Consider the following 22,422-nt stretch of genomic DNA (forward strand, 5'->3'; position numbering starts at 1 on the left):
CTGAGAGCTCTTCTGCACCCCTCACTGCTATCATAACACCTGGCCAATTGCTCTTCCCACTTCAAAGTGGAAAAATTATAAGAAAATCAAGAAATAATAAATTTTAGATACATAGACAATGCTCAGATACCCATGCTGTTCATAGTACTGATGTGCCCCTGCATTTTCATATTGAAATTTAGGATTTAAAACCTTCTTTGGAAATTTTTTTCAGTGTAATTTTGTTTTCAACTAACAGCACAATTTCCCAAGTTACTGTGCATTTCCCTGCTTCATTTTTTTTAATGAGTAGTACTTAAATTACATTCCTGTTTTCAAAAAACTAGCAAAATGAAGGAGGTAATTTATATATATTTATGTGCTCTTACCTCCTCTGTCGGTCAGACTTATGTGCATAACCAAAGAAGAAAATTCCCCAGTAAATCCCCTTGAAAGCAAAAGATCTTTTTCATTTTTGCACATTGATATGTGACCATTTGCTTATTTCCAGCACTCAAAGTGAGGTCTCTCATAACTATTTTATTTTGCAGTTCAGCCTTTAGTTTTGTCACCCTAAATGAGACTTTGATTGTATTTTGGGACAGGGGAAATGTTTGTTTCTCTCATGTTGGAGCAAATAGGATAAAGGCAGGATTGTCAGTGCCCTCTGATCAGGCTGAAGGGAAAATGAGTAGAGGAATTTCAAGGCACCTCTGAGTTCATTTGAACATGGAATTTTTAGCTCCCAATTCCAGTTGAATTTTGCATATCCAGGGGCTACATGCCAAACACTCTGAGCTGAATTGCAAATTCCCAGAGCAGCAAAACTGGCAGAAAGTCCCCCAGACTTGGAGCTGCTTGTGCTTCTAGTCTGGAAGTAAAACATTGAAAAAAATCTTTAAATAAAGGTGGAAAGTGGCCTTGTGCTTGTAGGAACGTGTAGCCTCAAAAGTAGGATTTACAGGAAATTTTTCCATTATATGTCAACATGTGCAAATATTCCCAAGGCTTTCATCCTGAAAACAAACAGAAAGCATTCAGGATCCCTCCTCACGGACAGCATTTGGGACAGGACCTTTTCTGTGGGAAATGAGTCTCAAATCCTGGATGGGCTTTGTTCCTCCTGTCCTCAATAGATGGTGCCAGAGGCTCCTTTTCCCTGCCACAGCGATCCCGCTCCTCCTGCCAGAGGGGGGATGCTGGAGATGCAGGACGCTGGAGGTAGTGGCTGGAAAAGGCAAAAGGGAAGGGAAAAGGTTTAAAATGGTCCATGTTTCTTTGGGATATGGAATGTACAACTGTGTCGTTGGGAACAGGCACCGTTCCAGCAGCCGCTCGGTGATGGAGGGTTTATTTCTGCTGAAGCAAAAGTTTAGCCAAAGGCTCCCTGAGCTTTTGGGAATATTTCCACACTCAGTAGCTTTGCCCTGAAACGTGGGACACTGGTTTTCCAACCAGTAACTGTTGTGTGTTTCCCATACCAGGTGCAACGCCGGTAGTTCCCACTCGAGCAGCAACTCCAAGGTCGATGAGGAATAAATCACATGAAGGAATTACAAATTCTGTGATGCCGGAATGTAAGACTCCTTTCAAGTTGATGATGGGGGCATCTAATGCCATGGGTAGGCTTTATGTGCAAGAAATGGCTGGAAGCCAGCAAGCAGAGCTCCATCCTGCCTATCCCAGGCAGAGATTGGGGAGCAATGAACTGGGGCAGAAGTCTCCGTACCGCGGCAGTCACGGGGGGATGCCCAGCCCAGCGTCATCGGGGTCGCAGATCTACGGGGACGGCTCCATCTCTCCCAGGACTGACCCTCTCGGAAGCCCCGATGTCTTCACAAGGAACAATCCCAGTTTTCATGGAGCACCCAACTCCAGTCCTATCCACATGACCAGGACGCCTCTGTCCCCGCCGTCAGTCATGCTCCACGGCTCTCCCATACAGTCATCCTGTGCAATGGCTGGAAGGACTAATATACCTCTGTCCCCCACCCTGACCACCAAGAGCCCAGTAATGAAAAAACCCCTGTGTAACTTTTCAGCTGGTATGGAAATACCACGAGCAATGTTCCACCATAAACCCCCCCAAGGCCCACCCCCACCCCCTCCACCACCTTCTTGTGCTCTTCAGAAAAAGCCATTAACATCCGAGAAGGATCCTCTTGGCATACTGGACCCAATTCCCAGCAAACCGGTGAACCAGAACCCCGTGATCATGAACCCCACCACTTTCCACTCGAGTGTCCACTCTCAGGTACCCGTGATGAATGTAAGCATGCCCCCCGCCGTGGTGCCCCTGCCCAGCAACCTGCCCCTGCCCACCGTCAAACCCGCCCACATGAACCATGGCAGTCACGTCCAAAGGGTTCAGCACTCGGCTTCAACGTCCCTGTCCCCGTCGCCGGTGACGTCCCCCGTTCACATGATGGCATCCGGCATCGGAAGGATCGAGGCTTCTCCCCAAAGATCGCGTTCTTCTTCCACCTCGTCCGATCACGGAAACTTCCTGCTGCCTCCAGTAGGGCCACAGTCATCCTGTAGTGGTATCAAAGTCCCTCCCAGGTCCCCGAGGTCAACCATAGGGTCACCGAGGCCGTCTATGCCATCCAGCCCTTCCACCAAGCACGATGGACTTAATCAATACAAGGACATCCCTAACCCATTAATTGCTGGAATGAGTAATGTATTAAATCCTCCAAACAATGCAGTTTTTCCCGCTGCATCGGCTGGAAGCGGTTCCTTGAAGAGTCAGCCTGGTTTGCTGGGAATGCCTTTAAATCAGATCTTGAACCAGCACAACGCTGCCTCTTTTCCAGCAAGCAGTTTACTCTCAGCAGCAGCCAAAGCACAGCTAGCAAATCAAAATAAACTTGCTGGTAACAACAATAACAGCAGTAGCAATTCTGGACCTGTTGCCAGTGGCGGCAGCACCGAAGGACACAGCACTTTAAATCCCATGTTCCCTCCTGCTGCCAACGTGCTCCTCCCCACCACGGAAGGGCAGAGTGGCCGGGCAGCACTGAGAGATAAATTGATGTCTCAGCAAAAGGATCCTCTGAGGAAAAGGAAGCAGCCGACCACCACGGTGCTGAGCTTGCTGAGACAGTCTCAGTTGGACAGCTCTGGGGTTTCCAAAGCTGGCTCTGATTTGATAAGAAAGCCAAGTCAAAGCTCCTTCCCCATCAGCTCCATGTCGCAGCTCCTGCAGTCCATGAGTTGTCAGAGCTCCCACGGGAGCAGCAATAGTTCCTCGGGCTGCGGGAGCTCCAGCAGCGCCCTGCCCTGCCCCGGCACCCAGCTGCACCTGGCAGAGCCTGCGCTGGGCTCGGGTGGCCTGGCGGCCCCGCTGGCCCCGGGGCTGCCCCTGCGCGGGGAGGGGCTGCCCTGCCCCAGCACCAACCCCGGCTTCGGCCCCGCCGCCGGCCCGGCCCCCTCCAACCACCTGGCGGGGCTCCTCAACCAGATGCAGGCCAGCGGGAGCTGCGGGATGCTCCCCCAGCCAGGAATGGCCTTAGGAAACTCCTTACATCCCAACCCACCTCAGGCCAGACTCCAGGCACCCTCCACTCCAGTGATCCCAAACAGCATTGGGAGCAGCTGTAATCAAACGAGTCCTGAAGCAGGTACGTGGCCTCCTGAGGGGCTTCTCCCAGGTTTCCATCCTTGGAAATCCGTGGTGATTGGTTTTAAATGTTCCTTGTTAAACTCGGGTTTACCCTGGTGAAAAGTGCACCTGTTTCATGCTGAAAACCACATGGTCAAAACTAAAACGGAAAGGAAAAAAAACATGGGTAAATTAAAACATCTCTTCCTTTTTCTGCACAAAACCATCCTGTGATAACTCTTGCTTCTGCTAACTTCTTCACACTCTTCATGAATAAAATCCATTCACTTCTGGACATACCCACACCTCTTTTGTCACTTCTCCAAATAAATTGGAGTTCTTTTGCAGCCTGCCCTGCTCCAGCGTTGTGGCTCACCTGGCAGTGCATGTCTGGTTGATCCATGAGCTCCTTACTGCTGGAATTAAAGAGGCGGTGTCAGAGATTGGAGCAGGTCCTAGGAGTACCAAAATGTACAAAATAACCCTTTTCAGGGCCAGCAGGAGGGAATGCCAAGCCTGTGTTTGCTTTTATTGGGGTAATTTTACTAAGGTGGTGATTAAATGGCTGAATAAATAGTTGGAGGAGTGTAGGGAGGGATTTCCTGGCTTGTTCACCAGGGGAGATTTGGAGAGGAAATGGGTTTGCTGCTGTTATCATCTCCGGGGGGTTTAAAGAGAGAAGGGAAACAGCTCAGAAATGTGAATTCATTGACTGTTGCTGGTTGAACCAAGTATTAGAAGATGGAACTGGTGTAAATTTCTGAAGTGGAATGAAAACCCAGGTCACACCAAAGTGTTCAAGTCTCATTAACCCAAGCAAGAACCTGCTCTGCATTCCTCAGCTTCCCCGTTTAAAGTCCAGAATGGAATTATAGGAGTAATAGAAAAACAGTGTTCTAATATTACTCTGCTCATGGTTCCTGATGACTTTTAAGGGCTTCTCCCCATCCCTGGGATAAAAAGGTTTAATTTTTTCTTGCCTGGAGAGGCCACAACAAGCAGCTCTCAATCCTTGTGTGGCTCTTTTGCCTTATCATGCTGACACAGGGGGCATTTCCTGATGCAGTTTCTGAGACTTTGTACTTCTCTGCACAGAACAAAGGTCTGGGATTGCCTCAGGAATTTGCTTCCCTGTCCCACTGAGCATAGGACACAATCCCTTGGGTTCCCACCTTGGCTGGAGTTTGCACCGCTCCCAAAGGCTCCTGTGGTGTCCCTGTGTTAATCAGAGCCTGTGCTTGTAATTCCACTCAGCTCCAAGCTGAATTTCATCCCAAAACCTCAAATGCAACAGAACAAATGAGTCAAACCCCTGAGAAAGGTTCCAACATCAACAACTGGTTCGGTTCTTATCCCTGGAGGAACAGGAACTGGTGCATAACCCCACCTGGGGACTCCAGTTCTGCCCTGGCATTCCCACCCCCTGGGGATGGCTGAGAGGATTAGAACTGTATAATTATAAAGCCTCAAGTCACACTTCTGTCCTTATCTAAAAGATAAGAGGCAATTCCATGTAGGCAAAGGCTGGAAAGTTGTGAAATCTTCCATTCTCTGCTGCTGAAGGAGTTATTTCTGTAGTTTGGTGCTTGCAGAATGCACAGCCTGCATTTAATTATTTATTGAATATCCATGATGAAGCCTGGAGAACGTTTTCTTCTTTAAGGTGAAGTCTCAGGTTGTGTTACCTTTGTGTTATTCCCTAAAATTCTGCACAAACCTTCGCTGAGCCTCGTGCCTGAGCCCTCACAGCAGCACAGGGCTCAGGGGTGAGGTTGAATCCAGAGAGGGGAATTCTCTTGGATTTCCAGGAGAATGGGAATGTTCTTTCCACAAAACTCCTGCGAAATGTTGAGTATTTTGTGTTAATAATAACTTTTTAAAGTAAAAGTGAGTTGCCAGCCTGCACTGAGCTCCGTAACAAAACTGGGAAGAGGAATATTGGGAATTCTCCTCCATTAGTTTCAGGTGAAAGCCCCTGTACACTGAATTTTCCAGAGCAATTCAGCTGAGGAAGATGTTTCGAGGAACCTCTCATGTTCATATTTCAGTTTGTGGCTTGTTTTTTTCCCTGTGTTTTGAAGTATTTTAATTGCTAAATCTGTTTTTTGTGTCTGTGCCAGCGATTCTGACCAGCTACTCCTCAGAAATAGCTCCTGAGAGGAAAAAAATCCTGTGAATCCCCACAATTAGCTGGTTATTGCTTAATCTTTTAATTATATTTTAACCACATGGACCAAGTTTTGTTATTCCAGCTTTTGTTTTCTTCTTCCACAGATAATATCTTTAGTTCCCAGGTAATTTTCAGGGTGATTGTGGTGGAGTTTGTTCTTTTTCTAGGATGGGACTGCATCACTGGGTGATGGATTTGATTGTAGGGTTTTATTTATTTACCTTTTTCTTGCTGTTAACGTGTGGTTCACAGGGTAGGAAATCTGTGTTTGAGTGTTGAACATACAACATCTAAATCCTGCTGAGAAGGCAACATCCATAAATAATGGGATGGATGGAAGTGAGTGAAAATATTTGGGAATACAATCAAATCCGTGCAAATCAGTACAGCTGATAAGGGAAATTAAGGGAACCACAATAACCACGGAAATAAAGATGATCAGTGGTCTCAAATATTAACATTATAAAATAGGAGAAACTCTGGGTCTAGAAGTTAAGAAGTGACAAAAAATTGGCAGATCTGGCAAAAAAAGGCTGTAATTCCTTCCCTGGTGAAATGCACAGAATAGAAATAGTGAAGTATAATTAAATAAGGAGGAGCACGGCCCCAATCACTGAGGGTGAGGAGAGGAATTTGTTTTAATAGAGCCAAGAAAACTGGGAATGGAACATGGCCTTGGAAAACCAGACCCCCCCGAGAAGGGGTTTAGGAGGCGCTGATTTCATCAAATCAATGCAAACTGCTGGAAAACAAAAATTAAACCAAACAAGTCTGGATTTGCTTCCCAAAATCACTTTATATATCCTAGAATTACAAAATCAGGAGGACTTTGGTCAGAAGAGTATCTGGCAACTTCTTGGGACTTGTGCCTGAGAAAAAATTTCTTATTAAACTGGAGTCACCCCTAGACAGGATGGCAAGCACCTACTCTTCCAATTTAAAGCAAATAAATATCCCATAAATAAAGAAAGAAAGCAGATTGAAATATCCCATTGATTTGGGATTGATAGAAACATCCAGAGGGACTTTTCCCTGCTTGGGAACGATTATAAGGAATCCCTGTTACTTCATTCCAGCTTCCTTTTCCTATTCTGCCTTATTTTCCCCTGTTATTATTTTGGGAAGATGAGAGTGATTATTTTTCTATTCAGATAGGAACTGTGGAGAATAAGGAAAATGTTCAGTGCTTGCTTGAACACAGCTTGGGGTTTTCTGGTGTTGTTTTACCTCTTAAAATCGGAATTTTCCAACAATTCACAGTCTTTGAATTAACCAGACACTTACCTGGTTGGTGTTTTAGCTGCCATGCAACTTTCTAGGGATTTATCTTGATAAAAGTCAGGGGATTTGTGAAAAATAATAACAAATAAATGTAGAAAGATGAGTCTTATTAAAGATATTAGTACAGAGAAGAACTGAATTAATTGTATGGGATTTCCCACACATATTTAGCTCTCACCATCTGAAAATGGAACCAGTGGGCAGCTCCAGCCCTTGCTAGGGGGAGGAGTGGGGATAATTGAAGGAAATAATGCTTTTTATTGCATTTTTAGCTTCCCAGATTTGCAGTCAAGTGTTTTCCTTCATTTGCAATGCATCTGCCACAGCTGTGAGTGGGGAGAGAGGAGAGCAAGTGAGAAAATCCTGAATTCCTGCTCCTGCACTCGTGTGCTGTTGTCTTGACAGTTTTCTGCTCAAACACTGCTCTGCTTTCTGCTAACAGCTGAGCACATCACAGCAGTTCCCTCCGAGTCATTTCCTACCCAGCAGTGCTGGGAAAATGCAGGAATCAGAGAAGATGGGCAGGGAGAGGAGTCGAGACTGAAATTCGGTCAGGTATTAAATTTTCAAAACTGAATTTTAAAAAAGCCTGATTTTACAGACTTCTGTCGTCCTATAAGCAGTTCTGGGCTTTTTGCCCTTCCCCCAAAATTTTAGGGGCCAAGATTTCAGCTGCTTTGTTGTAAATGAGAAAAACCACTGTGATCATGGAGCGTGGTGCCACAGGCAGCACGGGGATTGTGGGCAGGTAAATATTACCCAGCAGAGCATGTTCCATGGGCATGGGGTGCTCCCCACAAGGGCAGTGCAGGTTTTTAACTGGTTCTGCTGGGCTGAGGGGGATATTTTATTTATTGGCCCGTTTTTGGTGATCTCTGTGCTGTCTCAGGGCGCTGCAGGATCTCGATAAGCAGAACGAGTGACAGCAGCTTGTGCTTCACTGCTGAATTATGGTTTCTTTGGAATTGGAAGCGGTGTAATAAAGGAGATATCAGATAAAGATCTTAAATGTTTTCCATTCCAGGAAGAAAAGGAGGAATATAATTGTCAAAATGTGTAGCTCCTGGTTGTAAGTGTGCAGGTAAGGGATGGAATAGGGAGTTAAAGCAAGGACTCATTGTCTGGGATCTTTAAGGACTCTGAAGTCGTGTTTTCCATCAGCAATTTCAGTGGGAAGTGAAGGCTCTGGGAATCACTAATTGAGCAATCTCCCCACTAATGCAAACTGCGAGGTTTTATCTCTAAGTTGTTATTAATTCCAATTTCCCCCTGGTGCTGCGGCAGCGCCGGGAGACCTCGGGCGTGGCTGGGTGACCCGGTGGTGGCTGGGGTGTCACAGCTCCTTTGAGCTGTGGTAGTAATTAAACTATCTGAGTGATCTTCTGTGCTTCCACACCCTCCTGATCTCAGGGTCAGGAATGCAGGGAAACTCTCTCCACTCACACATTGGAGAGAATCCTGCAGAGTCCTTCTGCCTGGAATTTCACCGGGAGAGAATGGAGGTGGTGGAATTGAGTGAGGAATTCAGGAGAGATGGGAGATTCCAACAAGGGTTTCCAAAACTTGCAAGGTTCTAAGTTAGAAAAGCAGCCAAGAAAATGTCGAATGTACAACAAAGCTGGCTGTGGTTTTAATGGATATGCAGAGAGGTGATTTACAAGGGCCTGGAGTGACAGGACAATGGGAATGGCTTCCCACTGCGAGAGGGCAGGGAGAGATGGGATTTTGGGAAGGAATTCCTGGCTGGGAGGGTGGGCAGGCACTGGCACAGGGTGCCCAGAGAAGCTGTGGCTGCCCCTGGATCCCTGGCAGTGTCCAAGGCCAGGCTGGACAGGGCTTGGAGCAGCCTGGGACAGTGGGAGGTGTCCCATGGCAGGGGGTGGCACTGGAGAGTCCTAAAATCCCTTCCAACCCAAACCGATGTGGGATTCTCTGAAAAGCAAGAACTGAGAAAGTGGAACCTGTACCATTTATTTGTGCTCAGTTCTAAAAATGTTTCAGGTGTTAATGGCTAATGAGCAAGTTCTGCACTTTGCTGAGTGCTTCATACACCTGTTTTAGTGACTATTTTTATTCCACAAATTCCAGCACTGTATCTTTGAGACTATTTAAATCCTGGGATGCATAATGGAGAGTTTCTTACAGGGAAAAGAGTTGTAAAATAGCACTGGCAATAAATATTCTTTTCTAATTGGTGTGCTCTAAGCGCAATCCTTTAGGAAAATGCATCTATAGTTAGGAAGGACAATTCTGAGATATTAATGATGAATATCTCCCACTCTAATTTCTTTATTTTAAGTGAATCTTCTCAAAAACAAACTGATTCCATAATACCCATTTATTTGATTGTCTTTGCTTAAGAACACCTGTCCAGCAATGCTTTAAAAAAAGGAGCACAGCTAAAATCCACACAGGAAAATGAACCTGCTCTCGAAAGAAAACAGAATTTAAAATGCTCATAAATAAAACCAGTAATAATTTTTAAAATGGATATCCTATTTATTTGCTCCCAAAACATTTCTTTGACCCTCTGAGAGAACAACAGATCTGCTTTTTCTGCATTTGGGATATTTCTTCTTTTTGCTGCGTTGCAAAGAGTTCATTCTCAACAAGTGGCAGAAGAACCTTTGGCAGAGTCTGTGGCTGCAGGAGCTGGGTTTGGCCTGGGCTTTTAGGGCTTTTAGTCTGACTCCTTCATCTTTTTTCATTCTCTTTTACCCTTAAGAGCTCCTGTACTCTGATTATTTACTGAGCTCACTTGGGTTTCCAGGCTCCAAAATACCACATTTTTATGGAACTGGGAATCAAGTTGGGATTTCCTTTTGACGCTCAACTCCTGTTTGTATTTCTCATCCAAAACCTCTCAAGTGTCATCGTGGAGCCTGGGAGTGGTCACAGCAAACCCTTGGGTGGTGGAGTTTTGGGGTGTTGGGATCATTCTGTCCTTTGGTCTGGGGCCAGACATTGAGAAGGTCTCTCAGCTCTATATTCCAGTGCAGATGGCTGTGCATGGATGTCTTCACCTGGAATATTGACTTGTTGGGGTGGTGTTTTGATCCAGAAATGATGTTCTGGCACTCTGGTGCCAGAGAGGAATTGGTCCCCAAATGCAGCTGTAAATACACCCAATCCAGGACTTTTCCAGCCCAATTCCTACTGTGTCATGTTGGACAGAGGCTGGAGGGGAATATTTGTCTGTTTTTTCTCTTCCTGCTGAAGTCTGGCTGCTCATCCCCTCTCTGACTCCCAGCTTCTCCAGTCTGGATTGAAATAAGGACACATTTTCTGTCTCCTACTCAGCATCCATCAAGACATTTTTTTTCCCTTGGGAGCAATTAATTAATTACTTAATTAATCTGGAGAAAGGTGTTGAATGCACTTTGGCCCTCTAAGAAGCTGTGGGTGGTGGGGGTGAGAAAACAGAGCCATCTCTCCCCAAAACCTGGCAGCAATTTTCCAACTTTGAGATTTGCTGCCCAGCAAATCCTCTTTCATGGGGTCATTTACCTGAGCAGAATGGACAACAGGAGCAGAAATAAATTACAAACAGAGATGAGGTCCACTGGAAAATACCCAAACTAGGTTTGATACTCAGGAGAACTCTCTAAATAGAATTATTCCCTCATGCTTGAATTAAAAATCTCTCCGTGTGCTCCTTAACACATCCAGTGGGGAGTGGTACAGCTGATTCTTCCACTGGGAATTTCTTAAATCTTTGGGTTGGTCTTTGGGACTTTCCATGATTTTTAAATCCTCGGAGCATTAGTTCTAAACGCTGATTTTATTTTGAAAAATAAATAAATAAAATTTGCTTTTTGAGAGCAAGAAGGTTTTTGACCCACTTACCCAGAGTAGGATTTCCTCTGCTCCACGATTGCACTTTGGTCTCACCTCGCCTTTTGTTACTTTATTATTCAATTTCTGCTCTGAAACGTGATAATGGCACTGGGAGAGAGGGCTGAGCTTTGTTCTCTTGAGTTCAGGGCCATGCAGAGTGTTCCATGTTCAGTTTGTACCTTTTGGAGTTGTCACGACATTACAGCACTTCCAGAATGGTGTTTTTAGTTTAAAATGGTGTAAAGGTTTGGCTCAGTTCTTATTGAGTGTGGTTGCAAATCCCTTTTTAAAGAGTATTTGTTGAGAAAAACGGGAATTGTTATTTTGTGATCATTGGTGCCTTTCAGTCTCTCATCCTGTGAGCTATAGGAGTGACCACTGTCAATTCAAGACTGCCTTAAATAAAAAATAATAATAATTTACATTTTAGCTTTGGTAAAGGGGTATAAAGATACCCAAATAAACATCGTTACTCTTTCTTTGTAGCCTTCTCATGGTAAATTTACCCAGTTGCTCTCCCTTTTCATCCCAAGTGATGGATTTTACACCACCCCAGTTTGCATTTTTCCTTTACAAATTGTGAATTCCCACAGACCTGGGACAGTCTCATCCTGCCATGTATTTTTTAATTCAGGAGTCCAAAATAATACCTTAAATAATAATTTAAAATCCAAAACCCCGTGAATGAATTAAAACTGGAAGTGGATCATGGACTCAGTCTTTCACCCAGCATCATTCCTGTGATCCTTCTTCCTAGTAGTTAATTCCAGCCTGGTCCATAACTATTAAGTTAGGGTTGGTTTTAGGTTTATGCTGATGAAAATCTGTGATTATGTGTGAATTAAACGCTGTTATATCCCCTCTCCAAGAACTTTAAGGGAGGTACAAGCGCACAATTCCATAATCTCTGATGGGCCGTGGCACGGAGCATCCCAAGCAGCTCATGGCAGATCCATTCCTGTTTTTAAAGCATTCCAGTGTGGATTCCCCAGCCCCTTTTCCCAGGCTGTGGGTGTCCTGTGGCTGGTTGGGCTGAGCCTGGTGCCGTGTGCCCCTGGTGGTGTGTCCCAACAGGCAGCAGCACCCCGTTAATATTCCTGCTTTTCCCGTTCCAGGGGGTTCGGGACCGTCGTCATCGATAGCCATCGCTGGCACCAGCCAAGCTGCCATCACCAAGACCACATCTGTGCTCCAGGATGGTGTCATTGTCACCACTGCAGCTGGGACCCCTCTGCAGCAGGGCCAGCTGCCCATGGGGGGTGAGTTCCCCTTCGCTGGCCACGAACACTCGCTCCACTTCCCGCAGAACAGCTCTTCAAACAACAATCTGCCACATCCTCTGAATCAGAACCTCCTCAATTCCCTGCCTCTCTCTCTGCCAGTGAATCAGCAACATCTCCTAAACCAGAATCTCTTAAATATCCTCCAGCCTTCAGCAGGAGAAGGCAAGTCTGAGGTCAACCTCAACCCTTTAGGTTTTCTGAACCCGAATGTCAGTGCTGCTTTAGCGTTCCTCTCCGGTGACATGGACGGGCAGGTTCTGCAGCCCGTGCACTTCCAGCTGCTGGCAGCGCTGCTCCAGAACCAGGCCCAGGCAGCTGCCATGCTCCCCGTGCCATCCTTCAACGTGACCATCTCCGACCTGCTGCAGCAGCAGAACCCCCCCGTGCCCTCGGTCACGCAGCTGCCGGCCCCCCCCGAGCCCCTGCCCGACAGCAGCAGGGTGGAGAGCCTCCTGTCCAACCCCATTCCCAGCTTTCCGGGCGCCGACCCCGCTTCCAACCCCCTGCTCCTGCCCGCCGCCTCCGGGGCCTCGGCGCTCATGGCCCTGAACCCCCAGCTGGTGGGGGGTGTCCTGAGCTCCGGCAGCCATCCCGAGGTGTCCATAGCCACCTCCTCCCAGGCCACCACCACCACCACCACCACGTCCTCGGCGGTGGCAGCGCTGTCGGTGTCGGCCCTGGGCGGGGGCACGGCCGTGGTGTCCATGGCAGAGACCCTGCTGAACATCTCCAGTGGTGCCGGGAGCGCGCCGGCGCCGCCGAAGCTCAGCAGTAACTCTGCGGTGCCACAGCTCCTGAACCCTCTCCTGGGGACAGGCCTGCTCGGTAAGTTCAGCTTCTTGGAAAAAATCAAACCTGAGCAGGGTTGGGGAGGGAGAGTTTCACATTCTGGTTTTTAATTTGTAAAAATTCCACTTCCTTTTTTGCTTTGTGTTGTTGCAGCTTGTTCGTTGAGAAAACCTCGCTGTTCTTGTGAGAAATGTCAAGCACGCTCTATTTTCATTCCTTAACGTTTAATATTGATCTTGGAAATTATTAATTCTGCCACCTAGACTTACTAAATCCACCAGAAAATTGTGGGAGCAATTGGATTTATCTCAGTGTTCAAGGAGTAGCAGCCCAGCAGCATCCCTGGGTCAGCTGTGGGTGCCTGTGGCAGCACAGGGTTAGTGGGAGTAGTTGTGCTGGAGATGACAAACGACCAAGATCCCAAAACAAGTGATGAAAAACCCCTTAAACAAAGTTTTTTCCTCCTAGGTGATGATTTTGTGGTTATTTTTACCAGAAACATGTAATAGAGTAGGTACTCCTGTTTGTAATCTAATCCTAGTAGGAATTAAATAATAATTAAATAATACCTCACCCTGACCTTCTAAATGGCTACAGTGAACTCAACCTACTTGGCATTTTCCATACAAAATACAACTAACCAGTGATTCCTCAAATGGAAATTTTCAGGAAAACATGGAATTTTAATTTAAAAAAAGAAGCAAACTAGGAAATGGATGTATTTTAAGCTTTATTATTTCATAAAGTCAGGTTCGACAGTGTGTTTGGTTTTTTTAGAGCTAAAATGTTCATTTGAAGTGAAGTTTTCATGTATTAGAAAATGTTAATTCAATTTTTATTCTAGAATGTAAAAAAATAGTTGTTTTAGAGTGTTGTGTGACATGGCTGAGCCAAAAACCCTTTTCTCCTTCTCAGCTGGTGAAAAACCCATTTTGTTGGGGGTTTAAATGATTGTCTCTGTCTCCCTTCCTCATCCCCCTCGCCACACCAGCACTGTTGAAGTGAGATTCCAAGGCCTGGAATTCCACAGAGGCTCCTCCTGCCATTCCTGGCTGTTCCAGGAGTCCTGTCAGGAGAGGTGACACAAAAGACCCAACGGTGGAGAAATAAAGAGTAGGAGAAGCACTCCTTGAGCCTCATTCCAGAGGATGGCAGGGAGCAGGGCTGTTTTCCAGAGGTTTTCCTGGCAGTCAGTTCAATGGGAGTTCAGGGAACTGCTGCTGAGTGGGGTTTGCCTGTGCTTGCATTGCAGGGGAGATGTCATCTCTGAACACTACTCTGAACAACCATCAGCTCAGCCATCTCCAGTCGCTCCTCAACAACAATCAGATGTTTCCTTCAAATCAGCAGCAGCAGCAGCAGCAGCAGCAGCAGCAGCAGCAGCAGCACCTTCTCCAGGGCTACCAGAACGTGCAGGGCTTTCAAGGCCAGCCCCAAATTCCTGGCCCAGCCAACAACCCAAACCCCATGGCGTGTCTGTTCCAGAATTTCCAGGTAGAAAACAAAATGAAATCAATATTCAAACAAGTGTGCAGCTCTCAGGAGGTAAAATTCCATCCTCCAGAGTTTGGGTTTCTTTGCTGATTAAGACAATACTATTTATGTAATTACATGGATGCTGTAGACAATATATTCTTTCAGTAGCTCATGGATTTTGCAAGGCAGGAACATTTGTTATTGAAATGTTATTCCTTTCTCCTTAGGAATTGGGTTTAGTTCCTTGGGAAGGAGTTATGCTGCATGTATTGAAAAGAAGTTCCTCTGTGTGCTGACAATCACTATAGAATTTTAGCAAAACTCTTTTCCATCCCACAGAAATGATACTAAATTCCCATTTAGCCCATTGTAATAATTCAGCAGTGAGAAAGAAATACTGATAGCACTTTGCAGGAATTAGAAACTTCGTAAGTTGTTGTAAGTGCCTGTGTGCAGCAGTCCTCTTGTATTCCCACTGAAATGGGATGGAAGAGCTGGGATGGGGAGTGTACAGCCTGAAAAAACAGGGATTGGAGTGAATAAACAATGACAAACTGGGCAAAAATACTTCCCTGCTCTCCACATGACAGACAGTTATTCCTAATGCAGGTTGGGTATTGAGTTAACACAGCAAAAATTGGTGACAAACCCGGAGTGCAAAGAGGGATTTGTTGTTCCTCAGTATTGCTGCAGAAGTGCAGGTGTGAGGAGGGCACTGCAGGTGGGGCCAGGCAGTGCTTTCACCCTTCCAGGAGGAAAAAGGAGCTGTGGAGAAGTTTGCCTGGAAAATCTCAGTTCTCTGCCTGTTCCCTCTCTTGTAGGAATTTTGGTCGCTTTAGCCCAGTATTTTTTTGTGTCACATTCCCAGTTATATAAATAGTCACAGTAAGCAGTTAAAGGGCTTTTGGAATATTTTCCCCTTGGTTTTCACAGTTTTTGTTGTAGGGATCTTGTTGGCATCGTGTTCCCTGCCTGTGGATGCAACAAGGAACAGGAAAAGCTCGGGTGGTTGAATCTGGAGGTGCCAGTTTGCTGTGGCAGGCCCTGGCTCAGAGCACAGGGATGCAGATGTGGGATATGGGGGACTGCAGTCCATGAGATCCCCTGGCAGAGGCACACAGCAAAGGGGAAAATAGGAATGTTGACCAATTCCAAAAGCACAGTGATGGCATTCAGGAGTTCATTGAGGAGCACACAAAGAGGACAGAAGAAATAGTGGGGTCTGGGAAGGAAAGAAAGAGAATAGGTGAGAGCAGAACTCAGAGGTTGTAGGGTCTTCTCTGGAGATTCAAACCCCACCTGGATGTGATCCTGTGCTCCAGCAGGAGGTTGGATTAGATCTTCTCATCTGCTGAAGAGAAGGCTCCTGGGAGACCTCACAGCAACTTGGAGTGTCTGAAGGGGCTAGGGGGAGGCTGGAGAGGGACTGGAGTGGCAGGACAAGGAGGGATGGGTTCAAACTGAAAGGGAGGAAATTTAGGTGGGATATTGGGAAGGAATTCCTGGCTGGGAGGGTGGGGAGGCCCTGGCACAGGGTACCCAGAGCAGCTGTGGCTGTCCCTGGATCCCTGGCAGTGTCCAAGGCCAGGCTGGACAGGGCTTGGAGCACCCTGGGACAGTGGAAGGTGTCCCTGCCCATGGCAGGGGGTGGCACTGGATGGGATTTAAGGTCCCTTCCAACCCCAACCATCCTGTGGCTCTGTATCAGAAATACTGACCTTGGTGCAGCTGTGTAGGACTTGAGAGAAAACAGGAGCCTGCTGTGCCTCAGTCGGAAGAGGGAATTCCTGACAGGCTCTGGAAGAGGTGACAGTGTTGTCCCAGCAGTGCATGGGAGGTTGTGTCATGTCATGCAAGGTGTCCACTTGGATCCACGAGGCAAAGTCTGAGACAGTGGTTTTGTTTTCCTCTGAATTAGGCTTTTAATTGTCTCTCTACCTTGTTCAGCATGAAAATCTGTAACAGATGTATGACTAAAAGAAACGTGCTGTAGTGAATAATCACAGTTTGTCTGCTGAAATCCAACTTGAGTTCAAACAGCGATTCCCATCTTCTCCTCTCCTCTCTTCTCCCCAGGTGAGGATGCAGGAAGACGCCGCTGTCCTAAACAAAAGAATGATCAACCAGATGGGAATGGCGCCAGTTCCTGAGAGCTCCAACACTCTCCTTCCTCCCTTCCAGGAGCCCCCCTGCGATCTGCAGCAGAGACCTGACCCATCCCTGGCCCAACAGGCCAAGGAGAACCCCAACGCCGCCGCGGCCGCGGGCGACGCCTCGGTGGACGCCATCTACAAGGCGGTGGTGGACGCTGCCAGCAAGGGGGTGCCGGTGGTCATCACCACCGCCGGCTCCAGCTCCGCGCAGCCGAGCCCCATCCCCGCCCTGAGTGCCATGAGTGCCTTCACAGCCTCCATCGGGGACCCCCTGAACCTCTCCAGCGCCGTCAGCGCCGTCATCCACGGCCGCAGCGCCGCTGCCGAGCACGAGGGGCGCGCGCGGAACGCCCGGGGCACGCGGCTCCTGAAGAACTCGGAGCACGGCAAGAGTTCCAGTGAAGGGGATGGGTACGAGTATTACAAATCAGCCACTTGTAACACGCCCAAAAAGCAGTGGGAAGGGGAGCAGAGCCCCGTGGGGGAGATAAACAGGTGGAAATGTGAGGAGTTCCTGGAGCACTCCGCCCATATCCACAGCAGCCCGTGCCACGAGAGGCCCAACAACATCTCCACGCTGCCGCTGCTGCAGGGGGAGCAGCACCAGGCCCTGCTGGCACAGCGGAACTGTCAGAGCGAGAAAATGCTGGAGGAGAATTTCAGGTATAACAATTACAAAAGAACTATGATGAGTTTCAAGGAAAGACTGGAGAACACTGTGGAACGATGTGCACACATCAACGGGAACCGCCCGCAGCAGAACAGGGGCTTCGGAGAGTTGCTCAACACTTCCAAACAAGACCTGATCCTGGAAGAGCAATCTCCCAGTTCCTCCAATAGCTTGGAAAGTTCCTTAGTGAAAGACTACATCCATTACAATGGAGATTTTAATGCCAAAAGCATTAACGGGTGTGTGCCCAGCCCCTCGGATGCTAAGAGCATCAGCAGCGAGGAGGACCTGCGGAACCCCGACTCCCCCTCGTCCCACGAGCTCATCCACTACAGGCCGAGGACGTTTAACGTGGGCGACTTGGTCTGGGGCCAGATCAAAGGACTGACTGCCTGGCCTGGCAAACTTGGCAGAGAAGAAGAGGTTCACAATTCATGTCAACAGAACGCTGAGGAGGGGAAGGTATATTTATATCTCTATGCACATCTCTCTCTCTTTCTCTCTCCCCCCACGGGCACACAAATGGTTGTCAAAATTTTGTCTTCTTTATTTTATCTTTGTCTCTTCTTTTAGCACCACAAATGGCTTTTGTTCATAGCTGTAGCTTGTAGGGCTGAATTTCCCCTTAATTTCCTGAGAAACCTCTGCCAGGGCCATGAGACAGGTTAGATCTGGGTTTTGTTAAATGATTTCTTGGTGTTAACAAAAAATTGTTCTCACTTCCGTGGTGTGTTCAGACAAATTCCTGCCTGTGTCCAAAGCATCTGATATGGAAATACCTGAAAGTGTTGAAACTGCAAAAAGGAGAAGTGGCCTAATCAGACTGAGGAATCTGTAATGAGTGAAATCTCGCTGATTGACACACACTCCTCACAGGAAATGCACACACATTTCCAACTTTAAAGGAGGTTCTGATCATCATTTAGTAATAAGGAAAGTGTTCCAATTTGCTCTTTCATACTGAAATCCTTTTTTTGTGTCAACAAATCATGTGCTTGTTGGGGAACGTACAGGAAATGCAGTTATCAAGGAGTTACTGGTTATTTTACTATGAAAATTTTCCCAAATCTGGTCTCCACTACTTGTGTAACATCATATCTTTGTAGTTCTCATAAAATGCCTCACATCTTCCACCTATAAATATTTTCAAGTGCCATTCTACAAAATGCAAATGTAAAAAATGCATAAGCAGAAAGGAGAGATTTAAGGAAATAGGGGTTTGTCAGGGACACAAAGAAATCAAATCACTTAAAATGAGGAGAGTGGGTTGGACCAAAGTGCTCCTTTCCCCAAAATTCAGCCAAGAGCAGTATCCAGAGGAGACAGGGGATGAGCAGCTCATCCCATCCACCCCTGCCATGGGCAGCGACACCTTCCACTGTCCCAGGCTGCTCCAAGCCCCATCCAACCTGGCCTTGGACACTGCCAGGGATCCAGGGGCAGCCACAGCTTCTCTGGGAATCTGCCAGTCCCTCCCCACTGGAGCTGTAAATCCTGGATGCTCTTTGGGCCACAGTGGTTTCACCCCTGGAGCAGGAGAACTTCAGTCTCCCTTGGCAGGTGAAAGTGCTGAATATTCCCGAGCTTTCCAGGATTTAATCCATCCCAGCCCAAACCAGGACAATGTCTCAGAGCCTATCCCTTAGGAAGCTCAGATCCCCAAGTTACACATCAGGTTAGGAAGTGGAGGCACAGGAGGAGATCACAAACTTGTAGGGATGAAACGAAACAGGAGGAATTCCATGTCCAGTATCCCTGTCTGTGGGAGTCAGGAACACAGGAACAACATTGCCATCCCCAGTGTGCTTTGATGGATTAACTTCAGAACCTGGGTGTCCAAATCTCCTGAATGTTTAACAGAATTGAAGGGTTTCTTTTTTAGAACTTGTGCAAAGAGGGCAATTTTCTTATCTGCATTCCTGAGCAATTTCATGTTTCCTCCCTAATTTGTGGGTACCAGAACGTGCTGCTGGTCTTGTGCAAACCTCCTTTATTGTGGTGGGGTTTCTGTGCGTTGTGTGGGAGTTGTGTGATCTTAAATGCAGGGGCACCAATTTTAGTGTGTACTGAAGCACAAAAAACAGGGAAGCAGATCCTTGGAATGCTCACATCAAGGTGGAGACCAGTCCACGTTCTCCATGAGGAAGTCCCACATCATGGATCACCTCTGGCATCAGACCACCTTTAATTAATCATTTTAAATTTAGAAATAGGAGAAGTGTGTCTAATTCCTTCATCAAGCAGTGCAGAGTGAACGCCCATTCCAGAGGGCAGGAGCTGAGGGTGAAAGGAGGGATCCACAGGGAAAAATCCACACCAAACCAGAAGAAATCACCTGGAAACCACTAAGAAACAACCTTGGAAACCACAAAGAAACAACCTTGAAAACCAAATGTTCTTCAGGAATTCTGCACCAGTCCATGGTGGGAGTGACCTGCAGTACTTGGGAAAATTTCCTTTTCCCTGGAGCTTCCTGAAAACATCTTTTAAAGTCTCTGTGTAACCAAATGTGACCCTCCTGTGTTGTGACATGAATTTGCTGTTGGGATTTGTACATTCTCTGGTCTTTAGATTATGCATTATTTGATTTTTGTTTCCATTTAAAAGATTTAGAGCACTCAGGTATTTAATGGAATAATGGGTCTGTGTGGAGGATCCAGACAGGAGAAGGAGGAATATTGCACCTTCCTTCCCTTGGGTTTTGGCTACTGGAAATTAGAGGAGCCCAAGGAAGTGCAGCAGAAATGTCTGGGAAGAAGAGGAACAAGCCTGAGTCTAACCCCAAACCAGAGGAGCTGCATTTCATTAAGCAATTAATTTGACTATTATCCCTATTAATCACCTAAACAGGTTTTGAGAGCAGTCAAAGGTTTTGTGGGAGCTTTCCATGGTGAATTTTAACAGGGCAAATCCTGCTCTCAGTGTGACTTTCCATGGGTTCAACTGGCCTGGTTCAACTGGGCTGTTGTGGTTCTGCAGGTAAACCAGGGAGGAGTTCTCCCTTCTCTGTGTGTGATTTGGTGTGCAGTGGCCTGTTGATACTGATGATATTATTAATTGTTATTTCTGTTAAGAGTTGCTGTCCATACCCTGTTTTGTAGCAATTTGATACTTCATCCCAAAAAAAAGTGGGTTTTAATGTATAACCATCACAAAATGCCAATAATGAAGATATTTTGTTACTTTAAGAGGTCCTTTGTTACCCAAACACAATATTAACTCTTGATAACATGATTTACATGGAACTTTGCTGTTTCTCTCCTGGCAGCCCTTGGCAGTTTGTTCCTTAGTTACACATTTCTATCATGGATAGGCATAATTCCTTTCTTCTCATCTTTGTCCTTAGAAAAGCTCCCCAGGTTTTCAGTTTCTTCTGTGTGCATTTGTATTCTGCCAAGCTCCAATGAGGGGAGGAATTATTGGAAGTATTTGCATCGAAAGTGAGCACAGTTTTAAGGGGAAAACTCTACAATTTGTGGGATAATTGAATTTATTTCATGAAAATTGAAATCTCAGCTCCCCATGTGCAGATTTCTCCATTAAAGACTCCTGGAAGTGCCTGGATCAGCACATTCCCAATTTCTTTAGCACAGGTGTGACTTCAAGACATTGAAATTTGGTCTAAACGTGTAATTTTGGGCCTTGTTTCAAGAGATTTTGGCAGCTGCTCACCCATTGCTCCACCTTGTCATGTCCACATGTCAGATCTGTGGTGAATATTAATTATTGATTCATTGGAAGGCGGAATTCTGAGGGAATTTGCATTCCCACTTCATTTCCAGGTTGTGTACAGGCACACTCAGTAAATTTGTATTTATGTAAAATGTCAAGTAAGAGGTAGCAGAGAAACAGGAACTGAACCATTCATTTTCTTGAGGTTGATGTGTTATAAATACCTGATTTTGTTGTTTTTACCGGCAGGAATGACTGAGCCAGATCAAAATAACAGAGTGAAGTGGCTTCATGTTTTGAGATGCAAATGATGAAATTATAGAGATGTTATAATTAATTTTCTGCTTTTGTTGTTACACTGGGACTGACTGGTGCCCACACAGTGGTTGAAATTGCTTAAATTTAAAATATTCAAGATTTAAATTCCCAGTTCTCTTGAGCACGTGCCCAAATTCATCCCTGAGCGCTAAAGAAGAATAAGAAATAATTAAAATAACTGATTTTAAGACAAATAAATAAGCTGGAGAAAGCTCTAGTGAAGAATCCTGGATTCAAAAGGCAAATAAAGATTTTTCCTTCTGGAATGGGAATGAGTTTGGCCGTGCCATGAGTTGAACAGAGACCTGGAATTCTTCACCCATGAACTGAAGGTGATGGGAACACTTTAGTGTAAAAATGGGATCGTCAGTCCCAGGCACTCAGCATTCCAGGGCTGCATTCCAGGTATAAAATCCATTGGGCAAAGTGAGTGCAGACTGGGAAACTTCACCAGCATTGTTCATTTTAAAGACACAAAGTTTAAAAGGGCCCTAAAAGGATTCTTTTCCTCAGTTTTGTTGCCACCAATGTCCCGGATTTGCGTTTCTGTTGCTGCTGGTGCGAAATTCCAATGCGTGGGTAAACGTGGCAGGGGTGGGGAGATCCAGGCGTTATTCCTGCCCCACTGGGAGGCAGTGCCAGTGGGATTCCCAGGCTGGCAGTGCAGGAAAGGTGGGATTTGCTGCTCTGGGTAACGAGGCTTGGTGTCCATCCCTTCCTCAGGTGGAGCCGGAGAAGCTGAAGACACTAACGGAGGGGCTGGAGGCGTTCAGCCGCGCCAGGAAAAGGAACAGGAAGTGAGTCCGTCCCCCTTCCCCACCAAATCCAGTCATTCCCTTTCTCTGCTCCCGTTCTGGGGCAGCTCAGCCAAACTGAGGGGTTCATTCCTTGGAATTCCTTGTGTTGGTTCTGGGATCTGATGTGTTTTGAGTGCATCTCCTCTGTAAAATGTCCCACCTGTGGGAGCTTCTGGAGGATTCCTGAGCTACAGCAGTAAAAAGTCATTACATCCAAACTGTTCTGACCAAATCACACTTTTTAACCAGACCTGCCCCTCTGCCCCCGTCCTTGTGGCAGCTGAGCTCAGGTTTGTTCAGAGAAATCCCCTTCATTTCCCACTGCCGAGAAGCATTGCAGGATTTGTGGGGTCTGGCTGGCTGAGCTCTGGTCACACCTGCGCCAGCTGCTGG

General features: G+C 46.5%; 1 protein-coding gene across 6 annotated transcripts in view; it reads left to right on the forward strand.

The window, feature by feature from the left end:
• Positions 1–22,422, forward strand: part of MBD5 (methyl-CpG binding domain protein 5) — a 110,367-nt gene that overhangs the window by 81,238 nt on the left and 6,707 nt on the right. For all 6 annotated transcript variants that reach the window (XM_082285058.1, XM_082285060.1, XM_082285061.1 and 3 more), the window contains 5 exons: positions 1,464–3,602; positions 11,987–12,979; positions 14,196–14,437; positions 16,496–17,704; positions 21,956–22,029. In XM_082285058.1, coding sequence (XP_082141184.1) covers positions 1,464–3,602; positions 11,987–12,979; positions 14,196–14,437; positions 16,496–17,704; positions 21,956–22,029 — 4,657 coding nt within the window. The remainder of the gene's footprint in view (positions 1–1,463; positions 3,603–11,986; positions 12,980–14,195; positions 14,438–16,495; positions 17,705–21,955; positions 22,030–22,422) is intronic.

Source organism: Coloeus monedula, assembly GCF_965178545.1.
Source record: "Coloeus monedula genome assembly, chromosome: 7".
Lineage (NCBI taxonomy): Eukaryota > Metazoa > Chordata > Aves > Passeriformes > Corvidae > Coloeus > Coloeus monedula.